The sequence below is a fragment of the Symsagittifera roscoffensis genome, chromosome 1, assembly GCF_963678635.1.
Source record: "Symsagittifera roscoffensis chromosome 1, txSymRosc1.1, whole genome shotgun sequence".
Taxonomy (NCBI): Eukaryota; Metazoa; Xenacoelomorpha; order Acoela; family Convolutidae; genus Symsagittifera; species Symsagittifera roscoffensis.
The window spans coordinates 5,011,898-5,031,442 of record NC_087062.1 but is presented as its reverse complement, the minus strand read 5'-3'; the positions used below and the strand labels follow the sequence as shown (position 1 = coordinate 5,031,442).

The following is a 19,545-nucleotide window of genomic DNA, read 5'->3' as shown; positions in this document are numbered from 1 at the left end:
ATTACTTACAGATTGGGGGGGGGGGGGGGGGGGGAGGGTTCGCCATTGATTCTTTATAAGGGTGGCTATTATTTACTTATTTCCTAGCTACCATAATTGGGGGGAGGGGGGCGGGTTGTTTACAGAGATAATTTTTTCGATCAAATTGAAATATTTTAGGCTTTCGGGTCTTTTTACTTATTTAGCCCAAAATATTGTAACATCCCCGCATTAATAATTTAACGCGAGAATTCAATATTGTTTTTTTTTGCAATTCCTTTTGTTTCAACCACCCAGGTACATGCACTAATATTTCTGGGTCTTGTTTCGAGAATTAGGATATTTAGGCTTATTAAATAAAAAGACCTGCTTAAGCGGAAGTTCTATACGTATTCTATGTCTATATCAATTTTGACCTCTACTGATTGACCTTTGACAGTTGACCTCTTCTGTTTTCAGCTGTTGACATAGTGGCCACGTGTGACCCGAATAAGCAGCTCAACCAGAACACTACGATGCGAATACGGATGACCTTCACGTTCCAAGTGATCAGCGGTTCTAAGTCCAACCCCCCTGTGCAAGTGGTGGTGAACAGACGCAAGAAGTGCTTCCTGTCCGCCGGTACGTCCCCGGGTTATAATGCAACTCTTATAAGTTATAACGCAACTCTTATAAGTTTTAATTGAGCTATAATTTCTTATAAGAACCTTTGATCTTTTAAATAAGTTACATACCTACAAAACTCAAACCATCAAACCAGCTGGAACTCAAAATTTTATAATATTTTTACAAGAATTTGAAAATATTTTGAATTCTTCTGACTTGATCAAACAATATTTTTATCATCTTCCATCGTCTTCTGTTTCTCTTTCTTTTTTGACTCCCGGGTTTTTTTATAATTGAAAATAAAACATTTTTGGAACTGAAAAAAAAAGTAAAATTAAAGTTATGAAAACTGTTGTTTAGCATCCCATTTTTGGTTTATTTTCTAAGAAGACTCCAAAGTAACGTTTATTTGATGTCTTAAATTTCATTAAATGCAAGTTATTGTTCCGACTTTCTCGGATATTTGTGCTCGGAGTGGTTTTTTCTTCAGACAAAATTTGAATTTTTCACTGGCCATTTTTGACGGGATTTTTAAACATCATTCAAAAGGTATTGTTGTCCTGAGCTTAATTTTGAAAATATATTTCACCTGTGATCAATTTTCTTAGCGAAAGTAACCGAATATTTGTGCTCGAGGTAGTTTTTTTTCTTCAAAAAATTCGACTTTTTAACTAGCCATTTTTGACGGAATTATTTTTTACTGATCAAAAGGTATTAACATCTATTATTTACTTATTTCCTAGCTACCATAATTGGGGGGAGGGGGGGTTGTTTACAGAGATAATATTTTCGATCAAATTGAAATGTTTTAGGCTTTTGGGTCTTTTTACTTATTTAGTCCAAAATATTGTAACATCCCCGCATTACTAATTTAACACGACAATTCAACATTGTTTTTTTTGCAATTCCTTTTGTTTCAACCACCCAGGTACATGCACTAATAATTCTGTGTCTTGTTTCGAGAATTAGGATATTTAGGCTTATTAAATAAAAAGACCTGCTTAAGCGGAAGTTCTATACGTATTCTATGTCTATATAACCTTGAGCTTAGTATCCAAACAATATTTTCACCTGTGATCATTTTTCGTAAAATTATGGGGGTTTACAAATTGCCGTTTTGGCCATTTTGAGACAATTAACGCGCGATATATTTCGCGCTATAATCGCGTAAGCGGAGATTTAAACTGTCTTAGAAATTGTTCCAAAATGGTTGAAGGAAGATTATTTGCCAGAATTGATATGTTACTACGAGCGAAATGTATTTTTTTGTAGTTTATATGGCGTGTCATATTAAAAAAAACTTTCATTTTCTTTTTACATTTAAGTTTTTTCATGTTATTAATGCTCCATAGATCTTAAAAGACGAGCTGTCTTGTTTCTTTTAAAATTTCATTTCACCTTGAATGATTCTCTAGGCGTCATCCTGATGACACACTTACTAAAAATTTTCTGTAAAATCTCCTAAAACTACTGAGTAAACAGTCACCTAAAATTAGACTGGCAAAAATTTGTGGAGAATTTGTTAAATTTTAAATTACTTTTCTTGAAACATTTTTTTTTCGATTTTCATATTAACTCTTACAATTTCACCTACCCCCACCAAGTTTTTTTACAAAGCGAACTTTTTTAGCTGTTTTTTTTTTACTGTTTTTTTTTTGAAATCTGGTATCCATACTTAATTGGCCTTTATTTTTGCTTGTGAAATTTGCTTTTGAAATCAACGATTCACGTACAAAATTTGTGTTTCTCTGTGTTGCAGAGAGTATTTTAGAGCGTCATAGGGGCCCCGCATTTAAATGAATTATATGAAAATTCTATTTCTCAGACAAAAAAAATCTAATGAAATTATCATAATCGAAGTGGTTTTTACCTAGTTAACTTTGCACATAGTAGTTCGATTTATCTTTGGATAAGGTCATATAACGTACACAGAAAATTTGGTAAAAGCATTTGAAAAATATTGTTGCCTCGAGCTCAGTTATACCAAAACCTTACCTGTCATCATTTTTGTAAAATTATGCGTGTTTGAAAATTGCTAATTGACCAATTTGGGACAAGTACGCCACATATTGCGTTTTTATACACGCGTAAAATGGCAGATTTAATTGTTCTAGGTGAGTTGAGACAAAAAGTTTGGTCATCTATTAGGATATGAGACGCTAAAAACACCCCTTTGTACTTAACATATCGTGTGGGGGTATAAGAAGAAGAAAAAAATTGTCTCGATTATTTTATCAATTTTTCAACCCTAAACTTTTTGATTGGCCCAAAGGTGCAGTAGGAACATTTAGGGTTTCGGTCTGATATACGGGGGCAGCCTTGTTCATTTTCAGGCTAAGACTTGAAAATTTAAAGAAGTCAATGACCGATCATAAAACTGAAAGATCGAATATCAGCCTCTATTTGGTCATTAAACAAGTGTCTACAGCTACAAAAAACCGGGGGTGTATAAAACCGGGGCTGCATGAAACCAAATTGAAGGACTTTATTCCGAACAAAATATTCCTTTTTTTGTTTTTTGTTTTGTCTTTTTTCAATTTTTTTTCACTGAATTTGATATGTAGCTTCATAGCAGAAACAATTACAGTTTGAAAAATGCAAAACTATTTAAAATTATTTTGTCCCTTATTTTTTGAATGATTTTTTGATTATCGTAGATCAAAGAATCGCCATTTGTTGAATATCAAAAAGTTTTGCTTTATTATTACTTATGTTGAGTTAAGCATTGAGCTCATCAATCAAAAATGGGGTCTGCAAATACCGAGAAAACTTTTTTCATTGAATTGAAACACTATAGTCCATTCAATTATTATAGTTTTTACGCCATTAGTTTTTGGCGCGCCAACCCTTAAAATTTTTTTATGAGCATCAATTTACACTAAAGATAAAGAGCGATCACGCGTCGAAAAATCAAATTTTTAGCCAAAATTTTTCGAAAATTCCCTTTAATTTTCTGGTTATTTTTCCAATTATGGGAGTTTATAGGGTTTTAGGGTAGCTTGAAAATTAAATTAAGTCAACCTAAACAGTCAATTATAAGAAGGATGTATTTCTCCTGCTAATTTTTGTAAAGAGCTGTTGAATTGGACGAGATAAGACTAGAATGTGTGATAATAATAGCTAAATTTATAATAGCTTTTAGAATTCGAATCACGGCCAAAAAGGCTTTAATATGATCTGAGCCTTCCTTGGGGTAGACAAAATTGGCTGGAAAAAATTTTGAAAAATGAACCGTAATCTATAGTTGCTTTCCACTCTTCGAGATTGGTCGGAACAAAAACCACCAGAAACCTAAGTTTTTGTTTCGATTTCTAAATTTAAGAAATTATTTGTATTACGGTCAAGCTTAACGCTGATTCAATACTTCTTTTTAATTTGCAGCTCTTTCAATATTTAAGTTCTCTTTGAATCTTTTCTATTGGCGAAAACTGTCTTCAAACCAAAAACTCAAATCCTTTAGTTTGGCTCTGGGATTTTGTTTCTGAAATTTTTCCTCTAAAATGTAATTGTTAAATATCACCTAATCCATCCCCTACACATTTGTAGTACACATTTTTGGTTAGATAAAAACACGATTGTTGTATGTCAAACAACATAAAAAAACCCGAGATTTCTGAGCAATAAATTCTAGGTTGTCATATCTGTAAGAAAAGCTTCTATATGAATTGAAAATTCATCAAAAACAAAAAATGGCGTTGAAAAAATACACTTTCACGAATCTGGAACACGCTCCACTGGAAAATTCAGGCGCTTCAAATCAATTTGAATTTATATTGATCGGATTACAATGAAAAGTCCTGGCACAAAACAATAAGTTCACAAATAAAATAGTCAACATTTCTACTAATGGTGGACAATTAGACAGAAGATATTTAAATATCTAGGTGTTAAATCGTTTGAATGTACTCCTTTTTGAACCATTGACTCAGAAAGAAACCGATCCCATTAAACTAAAATCGATTGTTTCACAATTTTATGTTAATATGTTGAACTTTCTTAATTGTTTTGAAAACGGCTTTTAACGGTTTTTTAAAGACACCATTGATTGTTTTATTGTTTTGTTTACATTGAAGTTACTTTTTTTGGAACTAAAATGCATTACAAAAATCAAAACTAATTGAAATTGTTTTGGTTCCGAGGGATTCGCGAGTCGCCGTAAAAAAAACCTGTTAAGATTTGACCCCCTTTCACATCTGCTAACTGACACACATAATTTTCGTCTTTTTAACTATTGTCACAAACCATCTTTTTTCCTTGGAAATTTCATTTTCGGTTTATTTTGTTTCGCTTTCGTTATTGCTGCACTCGATTTAAGTTCCATTTTTACTTTAAGCGTACAAATTTTAGTTCCGTAGAAACAGACGTTGATATCTTTATGAAGGGAGCGTCGGTTAAGAGACACTTCAATTTTAATCACTTTAGAGGTTTGCCCAAATTTTGATCCCATGATACCGTCATGGTACATGATATTTTGCCATACATTTTAAATTGCATTATCCCGTATTTATCAATTGTTGAATTCAACAAGGAATTGTTTTACCAAAAATTCGAATACTGTAAGCCATAGTCCGGCCATAAAGCATTTGCGGCCCATAAGGTGCCAGTAATCTTGTTTCTGTTTTCCTGGCTTTATGCCCACAGGCCTGGCTTTGACGTGAAAAGATATTAAGCCAGCTTTTAAGCAACCGGCTACATTTAAATTGTCTCTGGACTCTGAATCTTGAAAATTTTACTTTTACTGAAGCAGTTTTTTTTCGTTGTCTGCTGTAAAATCTTTCCTTACATAAAATTTTTCTTTACATAATTCTCTAATTTGACAATTCGATAGTTCTATTTTTTTAATTAAATTTGGGACTGCTTTATTGACTATTAGCAAACACAGCGAATGAAACCAGTATTAAAACTATTCTAAAATAGATTTAATTCATTTTAGAAAAAAATCTGTTTACTTTTTCACATAAGCGCATTTATTGATAAAAAAAACGAGGCTAAGAATCGATTTTAAGTCCCTTCTTTTTAATCTGGCAGGTGAACTTGCCCCACTTAGTCTGTATAAATTTTCACCTGTAGTCGAGGTCAATAGATTTTTAAATTTCCCCTTCATAGCCCCGAGGGACAGTTGCGGTTTATTCACGCAGCAGAATTTGGGCTCCTAACTTTGAGCAAATTTTATTAACGGGTTTATACCCACAATTAGGGAGCAAGGACCTAGTTGCACCTACAAGAACATTGCAGTTTATTGACATTCGCTGAAAACTTACCCAGTTTTATATAAATTGATCTTAGTTTTGTCAACTTATCTGATTTGTATTACAGAATTGCATCTTCTTTGCGTTTTTGAATCCTTACTTGTCGCGGAGATTTACAAAAAATTTGAGTGATGTGTTATTTAAGAAATTTATTGATGACAAATTCTTTTTTGATTGCAGTTTATGCAACTGGTTCGTATTAGACTTTTTTATGCATATTTGTTATAATGCATTTTTACAATAGTTTTAAAATCAGAGCTTGAATTTTGTTCTAAATTTGTGATGTAATAATTTTTTATCAATCATCGTTGGTTTAAAATTCTTGTCTGTATTTTAGGCAAAAACGAAGAATTTCTCTCTGGCAAGAACGCATCTCAAATATCTGACTTACGTAAGTCCATGTCAAACTTTGAAAACCGGTTTTGGCCAGTTATGGCTTTTTTGCCTCTGGGCAGTTTGCAAAGATAGTTTTAAATTACTGAAGAGTCAGTCGCCTTTGCAAATACTTCAGTCTAGATCCTCCGAATTTTTCGTCTCTAAATACCAGCTATGCCGTGAAGCGACACTTCGTAATAGTCGACAATTCGTAACAGGCGACAATTCGTTACAGGCGACAATTCGTAACAGTCGACAATTCGTAACAGTCGACAATTCGTAACAGGCGACAATTCGTAACAGGCGACAATTCGTAACAGGCGACAATTCGTAACAGTCGACAACTCGTAACAGTCGACAATTCGTAACAGGCGACAATTCGTAACAGGCGACAATTCGTAACAGGCGACAAGTCGTAACAGGCGACAATTCGTAACAGGCGACAATTCGTAACAGTCGACACTTCGTAACAGGCGACAATTCGTAACAGGCGACAATTCGTAACATGCGACAATTCGTAACAGGCGACCATTCGTAACAAGCGACAATTCGCAACAGGCGACAATTCGTTACAGGCGACAATTCGTAACAGTCGACAATTCGTAACAGTCGACAATTCGTAACAGGCGACAATTCGTAACAGGCGACAATTCGTAACAAGCGACAATTCGTAACAGGCGACAATTCGTAACAGTCGACACTTCGTAACAGTCGACAATTCGTAACAGGCGACAATTCGTAACAGGCGACAATTCGTAATAAGCGACAATTCGTAACAGTAGATTAAGCGCGGAACACTGATTTACGCGGAATATTCCTCTCGTGCCGGATGTAAGCGCAGCCGAGCGAAGCACCACCCCCTTTTAGGTTGCAGAATGGGTCTGCCTAATTGATTTTTCGAGCTCTTTTAAAACACTACAAAGACCCTATTTTGACAAATGTTTGTGCGTCGCAGGCAAGTGTTTAAAAAAACACAGGCCAAAAATGTCGTATTTAGCATTTTTTTATAGCTTTTGACCGAAAAATAGCATTTTTTTGGCACGCATTCCCCCTCAAAATTAGGATATAATGGCGCCTTTAGAAAAACTTCAGGGTCGGTCGGCCGAAAATGGGTCAAATTTCAAATTTTTGACGGAAAAAATATGATTGATGAGAATATACGTAATGGCTGTTTCGGTGTTTTAGCCCTGGGTTGGAACCCTCTAGAGCCAAGCAGCAGCAGTAGCATCTTCTTCGTCTCCGTCGGTATATCTCTAGGGGTCATCTTCATCATCTGTGGGGTGGTCGTGTTCTACCATTTCACCACATTCAAACCACAGCAGAGGTCAGTACGCGGAGGTCAAGGGGGGGGGGGGTTGGTTCGAGTGTAAATAAACCAGCCAAAGTACAAGCCAACCGAAAATGCGCAGAGTATATAAGCTAAAATGTACTGCTTCAGTCGAAAATTTCCATCATATGAAGGAAATTTGCATAAATTTCGTGACTGTTACACAATTGTTACATAACTATAATATAACACTTACGTATTTTCGGCTGGTTGTTATTTCGGCTGGCTTATAGTTCGGTTGGTTTATATACCACCGTCATTTTCACTCTAATAGTGTAGCAATTCGAACATTTGCAGAATGCAGATTTTTGCACTTTTGCAGAAGGAAATAGCGTCCTCTCCGTGATCTGATATAGTGATGAGACAGTTTGAGCGGTACTCTGTTTTTATTTTAAAATCTTCACGGATTTTTCAAAAAAGAGCTTTAATGCTTTTCTGGTACGAAGTCTTATGTGCTGAAGTCGAGTAAAATTTTCGAAAAGACAAAAAAGATTGGAAGAAGACTGCAAAAATACAAGCAAAGTATTAATTTGGACCACTCCAAACTTATAGGGCCTTAATTTTTATGTCACAATCGGGCTAATACGAGTTGCCTTATTTGTGTTCCCAATATACAAACTGGCAATGAAAACAGCTCTAGGTTATCGGTTGAAATTGTTCTTTACTAGTTGTCGGCTACAAAATGTCGCAATCCTATCGATACTACGTTTTCAAAAAATTGGATACTTTTTGAAAACCTAGAAAGTTCTCTTAATTTAAGAACGTAACTTGAAAATTTTTCAATGTTTTTCAAAAAAAAATCATTTTTTCCTTATATTTATGTACTGTTTCAATCAAACTTTCAACTAATTTTTTCACCAATGCTCTTTTACCAAATTTCACCAGAATTCTTGAATTTAAGGATCTGCAAAACTGTATAAATAATTAATTCTACTATCAAAATTGATAAACAACTAAGTTTGTCAGGAGGTCTCGTTCAACGACAATTGTTCCTGCAAAAAAAAATCAAATTCTTTTTTTGCGTATTTAATGACATTTTGTCTTCACGAGATAAGCAAGTGCTTTTGAAAACATTTGAAAACATTAATTGTTTGAATGTATATTGTTTCGTTTCAATAAACTGTTAATATTGCATTAAAATAAGTCATTATCGATATCAATACGCAAAAAAAAAACAGCAAAAATTATAATGGTTAGTTTCTCTCAAACACTGGATGATTAATAGAAGGTTTCAAAATTTCCTAATTCGGTCTGATATAGAAAAAAGACTGCTCGCATTTAGGCGAAGCCTCGATTGTACCGACTGCTCCTCTAAGTTCAAGGAATATATTATATTTTATGAAATTTAAAAAAAATGGATAAAATTTTTAAAAATTAAATTTAATATTGAATTTTTTTCAGATCTTTTTTGACAATTTTCGTCTAACACGCTATGTGAAGTAAAAAAAAATGTTGTGATTGGCGTCTGGAAACGTACTAAAAGTTCCAAATAGTTTACCTCAAATCAAAATGGACTAGTTTCTGAGCAGGATTATATCGCCGCTATCGCGTTATTCGAGCAAAAAAAAAGTAGCTTGAATTTTACCAAATTAGCCAAGTTGTCCATTTGAAACCATTGCAACTTTATGAAAAACGATCACGGATAAAATTTGAGCCCAGGAAGTCATTAACTCTTAGAATATTTAAAAGACTTCACTCAAAAGTGGCTCGTTAAAAAATAGAATTTTGTGTGAAGAACAACCACCCGAGTACAAATATTCTATCGCTTTCTTCGAAAGTCGGAACAATTACTAATTTTTCAGTCATGCAAACGTGTAGTAAGTTAGTAGCCTCAAAATTAAAAATTCGATTGACAACATTGAAGTCAATTGTTTTTTTCCAAATTTCAATTTCAACCGCACTAAGTTATCATAAAAGTTTTTGTAACGGTGAAAAAATTGACGAAATCAAAATCATACCTCATTAATTTGGCTAATCTTGAATGCTTTATTAGAGTCCTTCTATATTTTTAGCCAGTCAGATTTGATTATAGTACTTGAAGGTGTTCCGGCTTGAATTTGCCATTTAATTTTATGGGGTAGATTTTTCACCTGGTACATTGAGGGGGGAGATTGTTCGCCTACTTTAACTTCAGGCAAAGTTTCAAGGTTCAAATCGTTACACGCGACTTTCTATCAATAGCTTAAATATAAGGGTGGTGTTTTCGTATAAAATAAGACCTTTGCTTTGATGGTGATTACTACTTTTTGACCCCGGTAATAATTAAGTCAAATTTGTTCAAAACTAGCAAATCTTTGATTTGTTGCACTGATAATATTCATGGTGGTAAAGTCCAATCTAAATTTGTACTTTTGTTGGTTAATGCTCATTTGATAGCATTATTCCCAGACAGATTTATTTGCTCTTTTATTCAGACATTAAGTATAGTTAGCAATCCTAAAGCTAAACTTTTCAGCTTTAATCTTGATCTTTAATGCGATCAAAACTATTTTGGAATTCGTTAACTATTTTAAGCTATATAATATAAAATGGAGCGTTTCTAAATCAAAGACAACTTTAAACTTAAAAATCCAAAGTTCAGAGCATAATAGTTAACTTATATAAAAATTATTTTCTGTTATGCGTCTCCAACTAACATGTTCAAATGCTTCTTAGACCAAACCAAACCTGTCTAAGAGCTATATAACGAACTAAATTTTAGCGGTCTAAATTTTAGATAGCTTTGATTTTTTAAACAATTTTTCAACTGTCTTGAATTTTTTTGTCGTTTCAGGAAGAACCAATTCTATTCTGAGTTGCCATTCTCCGACCCGAACAACGCATACACAGCCCATGGTCACGTGCCCATGTTCATGCCCAAGGGGGGACTGAGTCCAGCAGGACCCGCAGTAGTGGGGGGACCAGTTAGCTACACTGCCAGTACAGGGTTAAACACAACTGGCTCAGTTCACTTGTTCCCCGGTGGGTCTAACATGTCTGCAGTTGACTCACCGTCGCCGTTTTTGAATCAGTCCAAAATCAGCGATGCTTCTGCCATGTCTAATTCGAGAAGTAAGTCATCTTTTTCAAATTTTTCTATCTCATTGTGACTTGCTGTTGCAGGTTTTTTTTCTTTAAAACTACCCGTTTTTCCATTTATTTTAAATAGTTTTTCGGTTTGGTTCCGTCGGAAATTCTCGGAAATTTAATAGTGTTGAGTTTCTAAATATGTTTGAGCCCCTGCTGTGCCTCTGATATAATTTTGGATATAATTTTTAAAATTCTGTCCTACGTTAGTTATGTGAAATCTTTTTCATCTTCTGTAGTCGTGGACCCCGCTTTCAACTTTGTTCATGCCTCTTACAACGCGCCTCAAGGTCAAGTGTGCTGCTATGCGGCCGCAACACAGCTCCACCCGCAACACAGCCGCAGTGCCGGAAGTCCAGCGGCAACACCGACCGACCTCCAGAAGACAGAATTGAGTGGCAATAGTGCAGACAGTGGTCTGGATATGACTGGCCAACCGGGCGGTGTTTTCGCTTTGAAGTTCTCCGACATTGAAGTGGCTAAGGAGTTGGTGACGATCCACGAAATACTTCAAGAAGGTAAGAATTGTTTGCTAAACTTTAGTTAGTATAGTTACTTAGAAAATAAGAATTGTGTCTTAACTTATTGAGAAGTTTGACGATGACTTATAGAAAAAAACCTTCAACTGAAAATCTGAGCATTTGATGTTGAATATGCTTGCATTTTTTCAAATATTAAGAACAGGTCAATTTGTTACTCGGAATAACCAGAAAGAGACAAATTATTTGTTTGAAAATAAAACAATTAAAATGTTCAAAAGTTATTGAATTAGTTTGGTTGATTGGTGTTCAGGTACATTTGGAAGATTGTGCCGGGGCTTCGTGACAATTCCCCGTGGACCAGATAGCAGTCCGGATACTCCAGCTGAAAGAGAAGTCTACATGAAAACAGTTGCAGGTCAGACATCTTTTTCTTTTTTTTTGCATTGAAAAAAAAACGTTATTTTTCTCCTTTTCTGTAAAATAAGGTTAATAACTTAAATTAAATATGTGCACCAAGAAAAACTGACGTAAAATAAGATTTTTTTAAAGCTTGAAAGTTTTGTCGAGTTACGAGCAAATATTTAAACAGTAATTTTTTGCTACCGTTAGAACTTAAATAGATACATTAGTAAAACCTGAAGACGTAGGGGAAGGGGAAGGGGGGAGGGGCAGACGCCTCCTTCAGGGATTCGACCCCCTGTCGACCTAAATGGGTCCCCTTTTGTAGTATTTTGAGATATCAATTTTTAGATGACTGACCCTAAAAATTTTAAAAGGCGCCGATCTATACTAATTTTGATGGGGGAGCGCGCGCCAAAAAAACGCAATTTTTCGGTCAAAATTTTCCAAAAAGTGCCTAAAAACGCGTTGTTTGGCCTGTTTTTTCAAAATGGCGCAGAAAATTTGGTCAAAATGGGTCCTTATAGTGATTTGAGAGAGCTCAGAAAATCAGTTGGTTGACCTAAAAAAACCAAGGTCGACAAAATTTTCGATTTTTTTTGAAAATCCGCCCACCCTCGAGAAAATCCTAGACCCGCCCCTGACTGACGAAACAAAAAAATTTCAAAATGACTGCAAAATGTTTTCGAATCAAATAAATTCAAGTACGTTGAGGTTTCCTTTTTTATGCTTATTTATTTTCAGGTCGTCAAAAAAAAATTTTAAATACTTTTGCTTTTCTTCAGCAAATTCTTCAACCGCCCAGATTGACATGATGTTGCGAGAGGGGGGCAAGTTCCGCCGTGTGAACAACAAGTACGTGCTGTCTCTAGCGGGCGTGGTCACCCCCAACTATGTCTCAAACAATTCTGTCATCTCCCCTCCCATGCTACTATACCCTTACTCGGAAAACGGAAACCTCAAACTGTTCCTGAAGCAGCTGCGAGAAAACCACCAGGTAAGTAATTTTCCTCCTTGGGGAGGGGGGCTGAAAAATTATTCCTGCGAGCGTGGGAGAAGGTTGAAAGAAATAGCAAAGCATACTCAATACAATTGTTTTGAGCCTTTCATATGAAATGAAAGGTTTTGGCAAAAAAAATTGCATTTTTGCAAAAATCGATCATTCTCAAGAATTAATATATGCCGACCCAAAACTGATGGTGTTTTTTTGAACTCTGAGTGAAGATCAATTGAAAACAAAAAACTGTTGTTAAAAAGTACTTACGAACCATACTTTTTTAAATGAAATTATAAGTTTACAGTTTAGTTCGGCTTGGGAGAATACCAATAAGGCATCAGCCTGTCGTGTGGCATCTTCATGAGCAAAACCTGTTCGTCTACTATTTTAAACTCAGATCATTCTTTGTTCTCTAGCCCCTGACTACTAAGGAGGTGCTAGGCATGGCTGTTCACATTGGCAAGGCAGTGCAGTATCTTCAGGAGAAGAAGAAGATGGTAGTGGCTGATTTGGCCACCAGAAACTGCGTGTAAGTTAGAAACCACACAAACACTAAAATCAAAAGAGAAATTGTTTAGTCAGTAATTGGAAGAGTGTAGTTCCATGATTCTAAATACTACTCAAATAGACTGAAATTGTTTTCTTTACTTTCGTGGAAAACAAGTTTGGCTTTTCTGCCTTCTACAAAAAAAGGAAAAAAAACAGTCAAATTGCAGTCATTTGTACTAAAAACACCCAAACACTCGATAAAAAAAAACTCTTACTTCCTGTGGATTTGCAATATTTCTCATTATTAGGCTGGCACACAATTGAATCTGTTTTTATTAAAATTAGACAGCATTAATAAATCTTTCTATTATATCTTACTTTTAACCCATCTGATATTTCACTCCTTCAATTTATGCTCACTCCATCTAAGCTGTTTCTTCCAGGGTGGACGGGAGACTGGGTGTGAAGATAACGGACAGTGCTCTGGCTAGAGACGTGTTCCCCTCCGACTACCATTGTCTGGGGGATGAGTTGAACAGACCTGTCAAGTGGTTGAGTCCAGAGGCACTCCTCACCTACTCCTCCGAAGCCCCCGGCGATGTGGTAGGTGCCAATCTGTTGTCCATTCACTCAAAATAAAAGACAAAAGCGGACCCTCGGGGGAGGCATGGGGGACTCTAGTTGCCCACTCCCACAAACTCAAGTTTGGTTGCCAAATCTTTCGAAAGTGTTCCCGTTTTGGTACTATTATATGAAACTCATTTTTGGTTTGATCATTTTTTAACTTCAAAATTTTTCTAAAGGCGCAATTTTTTGGTGAGAACGTTCCAAAAAATGCACTTCAGCATTTTTTAATGCGTTTCTTTTCAAATTCGTCTGCGGAGCAAAATGTATTGGCAAAATAAGGTCTTTTTGAGCCGAGAAAATTAAATTGGTCGACGCATAAAAAAGAATAATCTGCGTTTGAAAGTAAAAATATTAACTTTTTTGTTGTTGTTGTGTAGTGGTCGTTCGGAGTGGTGGTTTGGGAACTGTTGACGTTCGCCCAGCAGCCCTACCTGGACACAGACCCCTTCGAGATGCTCAACTTCCTCCGAAGTGGGGAGCGACTCCTGCAGCCTCTCAACTGTCCCGACGAACTGTGAGTCATCAGCTATGAGTCACTCTGTATAGTTAACGTCAACGCAGTAATATGATATAATGATAATGTGGGTACTGCGAATCGCAGAGGAGCTATCAGTAGGCCTTAACAGTCCTGTCGAGGATAGTTTATTTGTAATATTACTCACCCTTAGGCTGGAACACAATTGAATTTGTTTTTATTAAAATTAGACAGCATTAATAAATCAGAAATTAATAAATCAGAAAAAAAAACATAATATTGTTTTAAATTAGCGAGCGTTTTTTAACTGTAATCAAAAGGACTTATATCGTAAAAAGACATCAAAAACTTAAATTATGTTTTTTTTAAGAATAAAAAGTTCATTTCAAAATCAAAACGAAAAAAATTTTGAAGAACTCATTATGATGATGTTTAAGTCCATCTCTTGATGTTATTCAAAACTGAGACTCAAAGAAACTTACAATTAGAGTCATGTCACAAGAAGGGACTTATGGAAATTTTCCTGTTGTAGGTACCACTTGATGGAATCCTGCTGGACTTGGGACTCGGAGGAGCGCCCGAAGATCCACAAAGTGGTCTCATATTTGACAGACTTCAACAAGACTCTCGGAGCCTATATTTAAAATAAAAAAAAAACAATCTCTCGTTTCAGTTCAGTTCTGACGAAACTCGATTTGCGATTGCATAGTTATTAAATAGAAATAAATTTTTGTTTGCAACTTATGTTTTCTGGAAACAGCAATATATCAAAAAATGATATGCAAAGTAAGAAAAAAAAACAACAACGTATACAAAGTATGCGGAAAACATCCAAAAAGTAGAACAAAATAAAGTGCAAACCTCAAAATTGACGCGCTGGAAGTCAAAAAAGATCAAAAAAGACAAGGAATACGGTATTGCAGCACATCACAGCGATACCTTTTTCCCATTTACATGGATTTCTTCTGGTTGTTTTCCTGGCATGAAACTACAACCGTGGATCATTGCGGGTCTGATCTCTGCAAAGTTTGATTCCGTAAGGGCATTATCGATCGATAAGTGGCGTCTAAATGTTTTTTCGGTAGTTTTTTTTAATTGCCCAAATTTTAGATAAGTGAACAATTTTGAGTTCTTAAGTTTTTGCAAACCCTTAGAATGAGCCGAGTTGTAAAACAATCAAGGTCTTGGATAATCAATTAGGACAATCATTGCGGGCTTTTTGGTCACTTTTTGAAAAGATCGGTACAAAATAAAAATTCCTGGCAGGTTTTCTTGATCACGTCTGTGTCAAATATATGAAAATTACTCAGGTTTGGAGACATGGTTTAGTTAGCAAAAAATGGTTAAGAAAATCTGAAGGTCTCTTGAAACTTTGGAGAGAAGAATGCTGAAATCAGTCCCATAAATTTGACCGAAAATTTTGAAAAAAAAATACCAGAAACTTTTGCCTAAAATAACTTTGTTAAAAACTCGAATTATCAAAACAATGGATTCATAGCTTGAAGACGAAATTAAGTTAGTTTTATCAATAAGTATCAAGACGAAAGGAAGTGGTTTTGACAAATTTATCCCTGTTATTCCGAATTTCGAAGAAAGTAACTGAGTATTTGTGCTTGCGTGGTTATTTTCTCCAGACGAAAATCGACTTTTTAACTAGCCAATTTTGACGGATTTTTTTCTCTATTCTCTAAATAGGAATTGTTGTTCTGAGATAATTAACAAGATCCTTCACCTCAAATTAATCTTTGCAAACTTGTGGGTATTTAACGATTGCCAACTTGACCAAATTAGGACAATTAACGCTCAATATAATTAGCGCTAATAATTACCGCTAAATAAGTAAAAAGTCGAAATTTATCTGGAAAAACAAACCACCCCATGCTCAAATTTTCCGTCACTTTCTTCAAAAGTCGGAACAACAACTTGCATGAACAATTAAATGCTTCTTTAAAAAAACAAAATAATGCCGAACATTAAAAAAAAAATTTCCATTGCCATTAAGCAACGTGAAAACAATTTTTGAGGTCATTTTCTTTTTCTTTTCGTTAAATTCCAAATGAGATTTGCCGAGGTTTTAGAATGAAAACTTGGTTGTTTGAACAATAAGTAAATTGTTTTAGAGTTGAATAATTAGTTGTTTGAATCACTTTATTGCTTGGTTTTGAATAAATACTTGGTTTCGAATAATTACTCTTAATAGGAAGTTTATTCTGAATGAACATGACTTTTGAGTTGAATAAAGTTTATCTAGCAAACAGTTTGACACCAGAAGAGAATAACCACGCTCTGCATGGTATTAAGTATAGTTTAGCATAATGACCTCGATTAGTATAATTAACATCAATCTGCAGTGAGACTGCAAAAGAACAAGTAAATAACGAGGTACCGAAGGTCGCCTCACGACATTCCCCGCGGGAGAAAAATTTTGAGATACAACCCAAAATTAGAGAGATACTAAAAACTGAATCCAAACGAACAAATGATTGATAGCCCCCCTATCCCTCAAAAATGCTGAGCAGTTGGCAAGAAAGACACATGAAAACATGAAAGAGTTTGAATAAGTTTTAGAGTTTGAACAAAGTCAATCCTTTCCAGTAGCATCTTTTGCATGATTGAGAGGGGGAGAAGTCGCTGTTGAAGGTCCAGGTGAGGAACGATCCCAAATAAGAGGTTTTCGAGGTGAGGACGAGGATACCTTCATCGTTTCGGAGGTCAAATTTGGGTCCTCCTCAACTGATTTGACAGAATGCCTCAACGGATCGCCAAAAAACTGAGTGGGCTTCTTGCTACGATAGGACGTCCGGACTGACTCGGCATCGTCAACCACTGGTTGAGCAGGTAGAGAAAGCGAAGGGTAGGAGGAGGGCAGTTTTGATGTCTTCGAATGAGAGGGAAGAACGAGACCCTGTGGCGACATCATGTCCGGTGAAGAGGGAGTAAATCCAGAACGGGTGGGATAAGCGTCAGGAAAATCCGTAAGGTGAGCGGTCGAAGGAGAGGCAGCACAACGTGAAGTCCGCGGTTGAGGCGAAGTTAACGAACTGTTAAGGCGTTCTGTAGAGTCGGTTGGTAACGAACTCGTAAGCTTCGTTGAAGTGTGGGGCTGCGATGTAGAGTTAGACTGAGGAGCAAATCTGACCGGAGGTGAGTCACCCTGAAGCCTCTGATGTTTAATGATAGGAGAGGAATCTTTAACCACTTGCAGACCACCGTTAGATCCAACTGAGCTTTCGCTGGAAGAGTCGACTCTGAGGTCCACCATCGGAGTAGAGAGGGTTGGGTTGTTTGGCCGCTGATCTAGTATAGACCGTGTAGCGGGCCTTTTAGCAGTATCCCGAGAGGCAGAAGTAGCGCTCGAAGTTTGAAGTCGATCACCTAGAGTGTTGGGAGCAACTGAAACGGTAGACCGATAATTAGGTTTGAGGCAGATGTGATTTTTCCGGTAAACTTTCCCAGTGTCGGTAACGGTAACATAAGTACGATCCGTGACACGAACAATCTTAAATTTAGTCAGTTTATAAAGAGGTTTACCTGATTGACGGTCGATAACTTTCCTAAAGACCTTAACTCGACTAGGATCAGACATCAGAAGGTTTTGTAATTTACTTGTGTTCGACAGACGACGAGGTTGCACAGCTGGTGCACGCCTAGAGCTAACTTGTGCCCCCCGAGGTGTAAGTATAGTCGGGAAGCGTAGGATTGAGTCCTGACTTAAGGGAATGAGCGAGGTCCGAATGCCGGATTTCTAATTCCTTGAGGACCATTTTCCCCCATCTGGTGGAAGATTGCGTTTAAATTGCGACCATCTATTCGCCGCCCGAGCGAGTTCCGCCAACGTCTTGTAGGATTCGCTATCTGTCACATTTCCGTCCAGCGAGAACAGAGGTTTGAAGCGAGGACGGACTGCTGGACTTGTACTGCCGCGAGGAACAACTTTTGCCCTGTCCCTGCTGTAATCTTGACTGGCAATCTGGTCTGGCGTAAGGAGGTTGCGCTCCAAATCCTTGGGCAGATTTAACAACATTTCTACGAGCCTGAGACCATTCAAAATTAGGTTTAAGACCAAAGTGCAATTCAAAAGGTGATTTCTTAAGCACCGCATGATTACTATTGCGAATATCCTCGAGTATTTATTGGATCATTTCCATAAGATTTTTGAAATTAGGATCGAGTTTTGTCATACCCAGTTTTCTCTTGATTGTCTGAATCGTTCGTTCAACCAAACCACTGCCTCTATAATCTCCGACCGGCGAAAAGACATGTTTAATACCTCTACTAGAGCAAAACTCTTGCACCAAATTATTTTTAAAACCTGAGCCGTGATCCGTCCTGATAGAGTGAGGTAGCCCATGGATACGAATGTAAGAATCAAGGAAATTAGTAACCTTCTTAACCCCAGTAGTTTTAGAAATAAGAACTGAAGGAAACTTAGAGAATCGATCGATGGCTACCAAAAGAATGATCTTAGCCCCTTTATCATCAAGTATAGGACCAGCAAAATCTAGTTGTAATTCCTGATTAGGTCCAAACAAAACAGGCAAAGGTTGCGCTTTATTAAAAATTGACGCGGGTTTAGGATTCTTACCAAACAAGGTGCATTCCCGGCATTTCTCGCACCTATCAATGATCTGACGGTTCATGAATGGCCACCAGAGGTACTCAGAGGCCGCCATCATGGCCTCTTGTCCTGGATGAGATCGGTGGAGACGAGTGAGCACTGCTTGTCGAAGAGGTTCAGGTATGGCCAATTTATTGTCAATAACTACACAGTTATTAGCCACAGCTGCTTTAGGCCACAATTGGGCCATATACTAACCAAGTTTGTTGAATGATGTGATGTCCTTATTTATGATGGCTCGTTTCATAGGGCCAAGAAAACGATCCTCCTCCGTCAACTCCGCCAGAAGGTCTGCATCGAAGAGGCCAGGTAGTCCCACGGTTTCCTTTTTTGATGAGCTTGGATAAGCGGCACTATCGCATCGCCTCCAGTAATTGGGTGTGACCATCTTTTCGAACTGTAGTCCTTGTGGCAACAAAACGGGTTTTAGCGGCCCGTTCACGAGCTCGATTTCGTTGGCGTATTTGATCCAACCGAGAGATGCGGTTCAGTTGACGAGATCGTATTGGTGGCCTTGGACTAGGTCGGCAAAAATTCGGAGAGTTTATCGGAAAAGACTCCACAAATGTCAGTAGATCTGCCTGCTCGGCAGTTGAGTTAAGTATCGTCTGAGGGTCAGGTTGAGTGATAGTAGCGTTCAAGTCAAAAGTAGTAGGTCCAGGAGTAGTTTGTGTAGTGTCAGGCGGTTGTGTCATGTTAAAAAAATTTTTGATTTATGAATAGAGAAGCTGAGTTTAGATGACTGTTTTGTAGAGATTCAGGTCGGAGACAGTGAATTTTTGAGACACCAACTGGTCTGCAATAATCAATTTGCATACCAGTTTCTGATTGGTTGAATTCGTGAGAGCATGATTCG

General features: G+C 36.7%; 1 protein-coding gene across 2 annotated transcripts in view; it reads left to right on the top strand.

Moving 5' to 3' along the window:
- The window catches only part of LOC134857058 (uncharacterized), a 36,894-nt gene extending 22,109 nt beyond the window's left edge, over positions 1–14,785 (top strand). For both annotated transcript variants that reach the window (XM_063873406.1, XM_063873405.1), the window contains exons 4-14: positions 439–600; positions 6,172–6,225; positions 7,395–7,533; positions 10,310–10,587; positions 10,842–11,120; positions 11,395–11,499; positions 12,269–12,480; positions 12,897–13,009; positions 13,413–13,572; positions 13,974–14,110; positions 14,604–14,785. In XM_063873406.1, the coding sequence (XP_063729476.1) occupies positions 439–600; positions 6,172–6,225; positions 7,395–7,533; positions 10,310–10,587; positions 10,842–11,120; positions 11,395–11,499; positions 12,269–12,480; positions 12,897–13,009; positions 13,413–13,572; positions 13,974–14,110; positions 14,604–14,715 (1,751 nt within the window). In that variant the 3' untranslated portion in view covers positions 14,716–14,785. The remainder of the gene's footprint in view (positions 1–438; positions 601–6,171; positions 6,226–7,394; positions 7,534–10,309; positions 10,588–10,841; positions 11,121–11,394; positions 11,500–12,268; positions 12,481–12,896; positions 13,010–13,412; positions 13,573–13,973; positions 14,111–14,603) is intronic.
- Positions 14,786–19,545: the final 4,760 nt, after the last annotated feature.